Below are 10600 nucleotides of genomic sequence, written 5' to 3'. Positions count from 1 at the left end.
CTTGTTGTGGAGGTAAATCATCCGCAGAAGAGTCGAGTGCAGTAAGCACTGTTTGTAAGGTGAATAAAGAAAGAGGTGAGGCAAATCAATCTGCCCAATGACCCACAGCCGCAACGGAGAAGTCACGAGGTTTGTGCCAAATTTATAATGATGCGGCGTCAATTACAGAGTTACGAGCAGAGCTAGCGTCCCATAATTGTAAATTGTGCGACTGCAACCATAGTCAGCTTAATGCTGGGTACGCTCACATGCAGATTATTGTAGAACCCTGATGCTTAAGTTGAGGTTAGGACTTTTCTTAGCACTTTGAGAGAGGGGACCTAAATCGCACGATTTGGTGATTTACCTACCTGTGGCTTTTTTCTCTTTTTGACTTGATCGTCGTCGTTCTACGACTGCAGTCTTGCTCTGAACAAAAGAGAATTATATATATATCTAGATGCATCATGTATAGCGCATCGTTTTCTGAAAAATTTGAGTCGATTAAGCAATTTTGGGGCGTGTTCTACTGATAGTGTGACGTGGGCGACTGTGTAGAATCAAGAATTTGGGTGGACATGTAAGGTTGGGAGAGAATATACCCCGCGTTCAACCCCGCGATGGACCCCGTTGCGAGCCCCTCGCGCCGCTCGCTATAATGCCGAGCATCCCGAACATCCCATCGGATAAAGCTGCGGTGCCTGCCTGCGCTCACATATCTACCGCCAGCGGCGACGACATCAGCAGCAATGACGAGCGCTGCTGCTGTATTCGACATCGACCGCCTCGTGCTCCCTGGCGTGTCGCCGCGGACGAGTCCGCGCGCCGTGCGGAATCCGGAGACAGATCGACTTGACATCGTCGCGAAGCGGTATACGCCGAAGAGCAATCCTTCTCCGCGTGCGGGTGATGTTACAATTGTTGCTGCGCATGCGAATGGGTTTCCAAAGGTGCGTGCGACTGAAGGACAGGAATACAAGGCAACAGCTGATGTTTTAGGAACTGTACGAACCGTTCTTCGTCGCGCTCCTGCATGACCTCGAACAAGCCAGCGTTCGTGTACGCTACATCTTCATCTCCGACATTGCGAACGAAGGCGAGTCGGGGATCGTCAACGAATCCAAACTCGGAGATCGCGTTTCCTGGCTCGACAGCTCGCGAGACCTCTTCCTCGCTATGCAAATCCTGAACCCGCCGCCACCGGTCATTGGCATAGGCCACTCCTTCGGCGGCGCGATACTCGCGCACCTCGCGTACCTACACCCGTCATTTTTCGCCGGACTGGTGGGTATTGATCCGATCATCGACGTGTCCGAAGACTCGAACCTGGCGTTCTACCCTGCGGAAATGTCTTCTCGCCGGCGGGATGTGTGGAAGTCGCAGGCGGACGCGGAGCGATATTTCAAGTCTAAAGTACTGTACAAGCGGTGGGATCCACGTGTTTTTGAGATCTGGATGCGGCACGGTCTGCGCGAGCTACCGACACCGCTCTATCCCGACGGCGTCGAGGGTGAGCTTACACTAGCCACAACAAGATTTCAGGAAGTATACGCGTTCGTCGAACCGAATCCGCAACATAATCCAGAAGACCTAGAATCGTTGTCGCTCGGGCGACCAGATGCGGCCATTGTGTACAGCGAGCTAAGCGGGATTAGAACGCCTATCCTGTTTGTCGTTGGCGAAGAAGGCGATGTTGTTACTCGAATACATAACAAGATGGCAGTTGCTCAGGATGCGCAACTGAAGGTCATAGGCAAAGCTGGCCATTTAGTTCCAATGGAGCAAGTCGAGCCAACCGCAGCCGTCGTGTGCGAGTTTGTCGCGCAAGTTCTTGAAAAGTGGAATCAGGCAAAATTGCTCGATGCACGCACACCACGACATCCGCGAGACTTTGACGACCCCTACATCGAAGCATTCGAATCGAAGCCAAAGCTTTGAGCAGTAGAATCACCACTAAATACACAAATAATTATACAATGCGATATGTTCGCCACTACCTTATGCCTCAAACATCTGTGAAAACGCCCTACTGCTGTCGACATGTTGCTGCAAATCTGCCATAAACCCATGCAATCGCTGCGCGTTGGTCTCTAATTCCGTAACCATACGCATATGCTCCACCTTCATATTATTCCGGCTCTGTAAAAGCTTCTGAATCATAGCGTTTTGTTGCTCGATAAGCGCCTCTGCTTGGAGCCGCTGCTGTTCGCTGCTCACGATTTGCCGCTCGAGCTCTGCTATCCGCGCGGAGGAACTATCAAGCTTCTCGTCCAATGCGGCCGAGCCTGCACGCGCCTCATTGCCTATGCGTGTGAGATCCTCCCGCATCTGCGCAAGCTGGGCTGTGAGCGTGTCTTTCCTGTCCTGCGCATGTTCGCACTTGATCCGCAATGTGTCGAACTTTCTCTGCAGCGCGACCAGGTCCTGGTCATGTGCGCGCCTTCGTCCCGATATGGCCTTACACAAGTCGCGCGCGCGCGTGAGTTGTGTCTGCAGAGACTGAACTTGTTCCTGCCGCCGCTTGGACTCGAGCTCATGGCGCTCGCGGAGGGATCTCAGTGCGTCATGCAACGCGTCGCGCTGAGATTGCAGTTCGCCCATGCGGGTCTGTAGTGCCTCAGGGTCGTTCCAATCATCTTCCGGCACTGATGATGCTGACGATACTGCCGTCGACATCGTCATTGACCTAGCGTGCGCCGTTTCCTGCGACTTTCGCTGCTCATGGGATACCCGACGCGGACTAGGCGCAATAGACACAGACAACCGCGCAGACGATGTCTGGATCTCCTCGCGCATGCTGGTGAGCATATACTCAAGATTCTGTGCGTTGATGCGCTCGTTGAACAGCTTGCGCTGGGTCGCATCCAGCTCAGCCTGTAATGACTTCACAGCGTCATTTGCGGCCATGTTAGTGCTCATCAGGATATCCGCACCGTGTCCGCGTACTTTAATCTGCTCCTGCAGCTCGCGATAGCGTTCCTCGGCGTCCTTGCGCAGGCGCCGCTCTTGCTCGACGGTGATCTCAAAGTGTACGAGCATCTGCGCCTTCTCTTGCTGCTCCGCGCGCAGCCGCCGCTCGAGCTCTTCGAAGCGGCCCGGACTGTACTTTGTCTGCATGCGAAAGCGATCCATGTCGTCGCTGTCGTCAATGGACGCGCCACTGGAGACGGAAGTGTCGTCACTGGTTGTCGCGTATTTCTCCAGCAGCATCTCTAGGTCTAGTTCACGCTTGGTGGAGGCTGCGAGTTCTCGAGTGACTTCCTGCAGCTCCGATTCTAGAACATCTGCAAGGTTGAACATCGTGGTGGGCGACATGTCGTCGTGCTTGTCGTGGTGTCCATGATGGTGGTGCTCGCGAATAGACGACTTGATGGACGAAATTGCACCTTTGACGTGCATTTTTTTCATCTGCGACTGCGTCCGTTCGAAAAAGGCATCGACCTTCTTCAAGGGCCGCCGAGTGCTGTCGGCCGTCGCCATCTCGGAAGGACTCGCCTGAAACGTCGAGTTCAGCGCAGGGGTGTAGTATGCCGACGTAGGCGACGACGCGACTGACGAATCTAGCGGTGACGACGGGGGCGAGTCCGCAGATGATGGCACGGAAACCGAGGACGTAGAATGCGCGTGCTCAGGCGAGGAGGATGCGGTAATTGTGCGCGCGGCAGAAGGAGGACTGGCAGTGATGGCGATGCTACGCGCGGTCGCAGGTGGCGGCGTGGTGAGACTCACTTGCACCGCGCTGTGCTCGCCGGCGTCGGCGGTGGAGGCAGAGTCGACCGAGCCCGCGGGTGTGTGAAACGACGGTAGCGACGATGACGGTGAGGGGGTAGACTCGTCGCGGGCAAAGGCGGATGACGGAGAGGTTGCGGTCGGGGAGAACTGCGTCTGCAGCGGCAGGCGGGCCTGCGCCTGCGGGAGGAGCGCAGGTCCGCCAGTGACCACTGCGGGCGGAGATGGCAGCGGTACGGCGGAGCCGGCGAAAAGGGAGTGCTTTGAGCGGACGGAGGACTGACGGGAGGGGAATGCCGCAGGGGCTGCAGGAACTGGTGCGGACGGGGGAGGAGGGCCAGCGAAGGAGTCTCCGGCAGGGACAGACGTGGTTGGAGAGCGGAGTATCTGGGGGTAGCGGTCAAGCTCGCGGAACACCAGCGGTGGCAGGGGTCCTGCCGGGGGAGCCGGCGAGGAGGCGGAGGTGGGCGTGGCCGCGGCGGCCCGACGTGTGGGGGCCAGCGGCGGCGCGGTGACGACGGGCGCAAGCGGTGGCGGCGCCGTGCGACGAGAGAGACGCAGCGGCTGGGGCAGGAACTGGACCATTCTGGCGGAGCTGAGGCAGCAGTGCTGTGCAAGACGTTGCGGAAGCACAAGAGGAAGCAACGCAATTAAGCGGAAACCAGTGCGACGCGTCGTGCGGCACACGCGACGCGCCCCTTTTCGCGCGTCTCGCTCAGGGGCTCCGCGCGCTGCCGCATCGGGCCTGGCGCCGCACGGGTGTGTGCAGACGCGTCCAGGGTCGCCCGGCGTGCTCAAACAAACACGCCTGTTACTTATATGCTACCACGCGCGGATTGTACTCTACGGACGCTCGACCACCACAGCCCCGTCCTTCACGACCACGCCCGGCCGGTTCCACGTCTTGATGTGCCCTGTCTGGCACGTCACAATCACGCAGTCCTCCCGAAAGTGCACTCCCGTCAATGGCTCCGTATCCACCTGCTTGCTCATAACCGGCGGGATGATCGGGATGCTCGCGCGGGACGCAATCGGGTGGTACGCTTCCTCCTCATCCACCGCGACTGCGCTCGAGTCCGCGCGCTGCCGGCCCACAACCGCCGCCAGGCTACTCGTACTTGCGCCAGGGTTCGCCAGCAGCGGCCGCTCCGCCACCGACCGGCTTCCGGCGCTGTAGTGCGACGAAACACTGCCCCGGTGTGCACCCTGTCGTCGTTAGCATAGCCCTTTGAACCTTATAGATAGTACTTACCCCCCGCGGTCGGTGCAGTGACTTAACTGAAAAATCCCACAGCAGTAGTCTGCAGTCGTCACCCACACTGCCAAACCGATAGACGCGCTCGTCGCATCGCCACGGGTCAAACGCGACATTCCGCACAAACGACTGATGTCCCTGGCACCGCGCTACTAGCGCGCGCGCAGTAAATGACCAGATTGACACAAGATCATCTTGTCCTCCCGTCTGCCACTGTCAGTTTCTATCCATCACTCACACACACATCCCAACACATACCAGAATGTAGCGTCCATCAGGAGACCAGCACACGCACAACAGGCCGCCGTAATACCCGCTAAACACATCCACAAGTCTACCCTTCGTCAGCCATCGCATCACACCAACCACTCACTCCACGCGTGTTCTTTCGACTGACCTCTCCCGCACAAAGTCTATGATCTTCAGGTACCCGTCCTCGGACACGACCGCGATATGTTGGCAATCCGGTGAAAACGCAAAGGCGGTGATCGGCTTCCTTGACACTTTCCAGTACGCAACCGGATTCAACTTTTGTATCCGCTGGTTGCCGTGTATGCTTTTTATCACTCTAAACACGTCCTTGCTCCCTGCCTTGGCCTCCTGTGCTGCAATCTCGCCTTTCATCTCCTCGTTGAAGTTCGAATCTTCTTTTTCTTTGTCGTAGATTACAATCGCGCCGTTCATGTGCCCCGCCATGAAGAGGTTCTCCGACCCTGGGATCCAGTGCATATCGGCTGCTGCCGTCGGGTTGATCGTGCCATTCTTGTTCAGCCGGTTATACCGCACACTCATAGGATCGTACCACATCACATCCGCGGTAGAAAACCCAATCACGACGTCGATATGCTGCGAGCTTTTCGTCATCTGGTTCACGTCGTGTGATATCGGGTGCGCTTTCGTAAACAAAATCTTCGACAGCGGCTCGTGCATCAGTGTTTGCGACGCAAAGTCCATCCAATTGAACGATCGGTTAATGTTGGCAAAAAAATACAGGTCTTCCGAGTGCCGCTCCGAGAGCCGCTTCGCGAGGTGCTCGTGCGGCGTGTTGCGCGACACAAACGAGCTGCTGCTCTTTGCAATACTGTTCTTCGGCTTCCGTCGCTTCGACTCTCTCGCCGACGGTGGCTGCACCACCGCGTTCGCAAGCATCTCCTTCACCCCGCTCGCCGCGCCGTGCGTCGCCCCAGTCACCTCTGAGAACATACTAGATGATTCATACGACGAGCCGAACGTTCGGCTCGTGATCTCAGTCAGTCCGTCATCAAACTCGGTCTCTGCCGACTTCCTCCCTGATTCAGTCGCAGCAGTGTTGTAAGTGTTTGTCGTAGTCGTCCGGAATATGCTCGCCATCGTGTTCGTTGGAGCGGTGTCGTTCCGGTACTTCACAGTGCACAGCGACAGCTTCAACCCCGCTGTTACTGGCGCTGGCGCTGTCGACAGTGGATTCGGATTCAGCACCGGCACGTCCGACGGGTGTGGTGGCGGCGTGGCGAGGTGGATCTCGTTCCGTAGCGTGTATTGCCCTGCACGATTACCAATTAGTCGTAAGACTCGAGCCACCGGAAACAGCGAGGAAACTCATACCCTCACCGGTGTTGAACACGCAGTCGTCTCCGGTCGGGAACTTTAGCGTGTTGTGCGCATCCATGCCATTCTCCCGCATCTGTTGCAGCGCAGCTGCGTATGACGGGCTTCCCACGGGGAACTTCGGCGGCGGCGGCAGCACGAACATGGCGCTAATAGATGCAATGGACAGCCAAGCAAGTTTACAGTAAACAAACAACACACAACCACCAAAATCGCGTTGTGGGCGAGTTCGGGCGAGTGCGGGGCAGGGACGGCCGCTATGGAGTACAACTCGAGAGCGGGGAGCGCGCGCGGACGCCTCATACGCACAAGCGCGAAGCCCTCCAGCAAACCCTAATCGGCCCAGGGAAACGCGCCAATATTGATCGATTTCGGCCACCTGCCTTCAACCACTACATTTGGTAATCAACATTATTATTAAGTTATAAAAACATTATTGCATACGCACATTTGCATATCGTCTAACTCCAAGTGCCAACAGCAGGTCCAAATCCCTCCGTCGGCGGCGTCAGCAGCGTTGCAACAGCGCCGCCGTCTATGCCAGCCGACGACACCGTCGTGCCCCACCATGACACCGTCTTTGGCTTATACTGCAGTGCAAAGAAGATCAGAATACCCGAGAACGCCATACCCGCAGTCAGACCCGACGACAGAATGTAGTTGTACTTCGTCCACCACGCGAGGTACCGGCCACGGATGTACACCATGAATACAAGGGATGCGTAGAATCCAGGCGTAAAGTATGACAAGTTATAAGTCGCACCATATCTCGTCATGCCCGACATGAACAGCACCGGATGCACGTACTTCAAATACCGGGGAAAGTACCGTCGTGCGTAGTAAAATCCGACACCAAATAGGCCGCCGAACAGGAACGCGTACTTCAGCAGCGGGTACATCACGTCGTACGTGCGATGCGGCCCAATCACACCAAGTAGCAGTGTGTTCGAGTACAGCTGGTTCGGGAACGTGCACACAAGCTTGCCCGCCTGCGTGGACGTGCACAGATCAGGCGTGTTGTCGATCTGCCATGTCACCGCCGCAGTGGTTACGACACACTGCAACAACGTCGCGATCATCTGAGCACGGAAAACACTACGTGGTGGCAGCTTTGCGTAGTGCGCGATCTTCTGATCGCCGATGAACGACTCGGCCTGCTCGTCGACGTTGTATCCAAACACTCGACACAGCAGCGACGCGGTCGCGTGACCAGGAACCATATAACCCGCGATAATCACAGTCAAAGTGTCACCGGGAATCAGGTAGCCAGTCGTGGCAAACACGAGCACAACCGGAATAACAAGCGCGATACTGACGAGGATAACAACGATGATAGCCCAGAAAGGAGTTTCCGTTGGGAATCCGCAAATGGCACCCGCACCAATGCCGAGCGCACCAATAAGCGCAACGATAAACCACCAATCCGGCACCTCGGGGTATGCGCGCATCATGACTGAGTGCGCATCGTTGAAGTCGGCGTAGTTCGACACACGGCGGTTACGCATGCTCTTGTAGAATCCCGACATCGCCGACCAAACCACCTTCCACTCGTTCAACATGATGTACGTAAACGCAATAGTGTACATGGCGTAGTACGAGCCCAACATAGTCAGGTTTCCGGCTCCGATGTATGCCTGCGAGTAGTTCCTGTACAGCTCTGCATCAAACACACCGTCCGTGATCACTCGCGTCAAGTTGTACTTAACGCCATACCGATCGTAAACGTTCGAGTTGTTCGGGGGAAAGTAAGCAGTATACTTGTAATTCGACCAGTAGATTCCAATAACGACGAGGCCGCCCACAAATACACCAGTCCAGCGGTTCGCAAGCGCAAAGAACGGCACAACAAGCGGTGTCGTGTAGTTAATAACCGACCAGTCAAATGTCGTCCACGGGTTAAATCCAAGACCCATCTTCGATCCGGTGACAAACGCGAGAGCCTTGTTCTGAGGAGCAATCCACGTCATCCAATTGAAACTCGAGAGAGCAGTAAATAGATAATCCGGAAGGAAGAAATAGACAAAGCTGCAGATGAAAATCGTCCAGAAGAACTTGTACTTTGTGATCAGCCATCCATGAATGCTTTGCTTTTTCTCATCTAGCAGCAGCGTCTTGTTGAGCATCATAATTGGCAACACGGTAGGCCAAACAGCCTTGGTCGGGTACACGACGTATCGGCGCAGCACACCGGCAAGACCGAAACCAAAGAAGTTAGTGACAGCGGCCATCAAGAATAAGAATCCGAATCCGGCATATGTTTGGTTGAAGAATATAGGCAGACGCATAGTAAGACCGTAATGAAAGAAGTTGGAACTGCCGGCGCCGATGTTTGTCATCACGGTAACAAGCATTTGCTCCTTGAAAGTCCAAGATCCAGGACTAAGCTGGATCGACCACTTGCCACGGCCAATGGTGGCGTTTGGCATGATGCGCGCGATGAACTTGCCAGTAGGATAAATCAAAATCTGAAAGACGGTCGCAGTGAGCGTGATAGTTGGCTGTCGCTGATGGAACATCTCGTTGATGAAGGAGCCACAGCACACCCAAAAGATACCGACGATGTACATGCGAACGGTCTCGGCAGGCATAAGAGGGTCGTCTTGCGGGGACACGACGGCGCGTACCTCGGGGTACGGAGAGTGAAACTTCAACAAGCATGCCTGCAGCTTGCACTCCAACTCAAAGGATTCGACATCCATGCCAGAGCTTTCCTGACCGCCGGCCAGAAGAATCAGCCGCGCCATCATCAGAGCGGGGAAATTCACGTCCTCGTTGTGGTACTCGATGGCGTCCTTTATCCAGACCATGGCTTCGTCCACTTTCATCAGCGGCAGCTTACTGAGCATGAACTCGAGATCCTCATCCAGCAAATCGTTCAGGTTGTCCGACTCAGTTATGAAACGAACGATGAAGTCGCGCTCCTCCGCGCTGACCTCGGACGCAACATATCCCTCCTTGTCGCTGACATAGGCATCGTCCCTCGTCGTCTGCTCAACGGAGGATAGCTTCTCACTGTACTCAATCTGCACGATAAGTCAGCAACATGTCATCAACCATCTCACACAACGACTCTGACCTTCTCCATGACAAGCACTGCAACAAATCAACGCAGACACACTAACAGCACGGGATGTGTATCTGTCCCACCCGGGCTGCCACAACGGTACTATTATACCACGACATGCCAGCGGGACGCGTTATCGCAGTGTGACTATTGCCAAGCAATGCCACGGGTGCAGTCGTATCAGGGAAAGACAGGAAGTCAAAACATTGCTCGCGAGCCGAGCTGTGTTGTGACACGGAAATGCGGTCAAGCCGTTAGGCACGAGAGCCAGCTTCTTGGCTAAAAAAAGAGTAATTTCAGTAATTTCAGTAGTGTATGTTGCTGCCAACCTAGCAAAGTCTAACATCAGGGTATTTTTTGAACGCGCGGGTATGAAACAGGGTCCGGATCGAGGATGTATGCTTGGCACAGTAGAGGGCAGTGGCGGATATCAGCCATTCCGCGCACTGCGTGGAGCGCCGTCCGGCTTCGAACTGGACCTGCCACGAACAAAGACACGAAGCAAGGGCTCCCAGGACTAGGATGCGGGGGCCAGAACTGTAAAACAGCAGGAGATCGTCGACCACTGGCCCAGCCGTTACGCCGCCGATAAGGTGATCCCGCAAATTTTCCGCAACGATAGCATTACAGTTGTCTATCACAATGCGAGCCCTACAAATGATAACCTTATGGCTAACTAAATTGGCTTGGCACGCGGGTCGCTTGGCAGCCGTGCTGCGGACGGCTGTGTCGCTGTGGTCCTACGACCCAGGGCCGTCACAACCTTCCAAGCCCGGGGATCTCTATTCCAAGCGCGTGGCCTCGGACATTTTCGTCCGTCGGACATGTGGTTGACTGGCCGCGGTCGACCTGATAAGCGTCTACCGAAGGCGACTCGCGTCCGCGGGACGGAGACGAGTCGTCCTAGACAGCGGCTCGAGACTCGCGCTACTGCAACGCTGCGGACAGCCTTGCAGCCAAAGCTCGGAACAGTGTGCTTTTGCGGC

General features: G+C 55.8%; 4 protein-coding genes across 4 annotated transcripts; 1 reads left to right on the top strand and 3 right to left on the bottom strand.

Moving 5' to 3' along the window:
• Positions 1 to 588: 588 nt before the first annotated feature.
• Positions 589 to 1947, top strand: V1518DRAFT_213257 (alpha/beta-hydrolase). Its single transcript, XM_066900925.1, has 2 exons — positions 589 to 929; positions 979 to 1947. Exons 1-2 carry the CDS (start codon positions 729 to 731, stop codon positions 1915 to 1917), a joined length of 1140 nt encoding a protein of 379 aa, XP_066760876.1. The 5' UTR covers positions 589 to 728; the 3' UTR covers positions 1918 to 1947.
• On the bottom strand, positions 1712 to 4401 carry V1518DRAFT_413950 (uncharacterized protein). The gene has a single exon (XM_066903437.1). It carries the CDS (start codon positions 4291 to 4293, stop codon positions 1978 to 1980), a length of 2316 nt encoding a protein of 771 aa, XP_066760875.1. The 5' UTR covers positions 4294 to 4401; the 3' UTR covers positions 1712 to 1977.
• Positions 4402 to 4481: 80 nt separating this feature from the next.
• V1518DRAFT_413947 (WD40-repeat-containing domain protein) lies at positions 4482 to 6896 on the bottom strand. Its single transcript, XM_066903436.1, has 5 exons — positions 6548 to 6896; positions 5361 to 6486; positions 5222 to 5297; positions 4961 to 5170; positions 4482 to 4914 (listed from the first exon to the last, which is right to left on the bottom strand). The coding sequence occupies exons 1-5, from the start codon at positions 6693 to 6695 to the stop codon at positions 4552 to 4554; spliced, it is 1923 nt and encodes a 640-aa protein (XP_066760874.1). The 5' UTR covers positions 6696 to 6896; the 3' UTR covers positions 4482 to 4551.
• Positions 6897 to 6946: 50 nt separating this feature from the next.
• Positions 6947 to 9821, bottom strand: V1518DRAFT_213196 (OPT oligopeptide transporter protein-domain-containing protein). The gene is made up of 2 exons (XM_066900924.1): positions 9627 to 9821; positions 6947 to 9573 (listed from the first exon to the last, which is right to left on the bottom strand). Exons 1-2 carry the CDS (start codon positions 9633 to 9635, stop codon positions 7012 to 7014), a joined length of 2571 nt encoding a protein of 856 aa, XP_066760873.1. The 5' UTR covers positions 9636 to 9821; the 3' UTR covers positions 6947 to 7011.
• Between the last annotated feature and the right edge of the window lie 779 nt (positions 9822 to 10600).

The sequence above is a fragment of the Limtongia smithiae genome, assembly GCF_038497785.1.
Source record: "Limtongia smithiae strain NRRL Y-17922 unplaced genomic scaffold V1518scaffold_3, whole genome shotgun sequence".
NCBI lineage: Eukaryota > Fungi > Ascomycota > Lipomycetes > Lipomycetales > Lipomycetaceae > Limtongia > Limtongia smithiae.
This window is presented reverse-complemented; position numbering and strand designations above follow the sequence as displayed.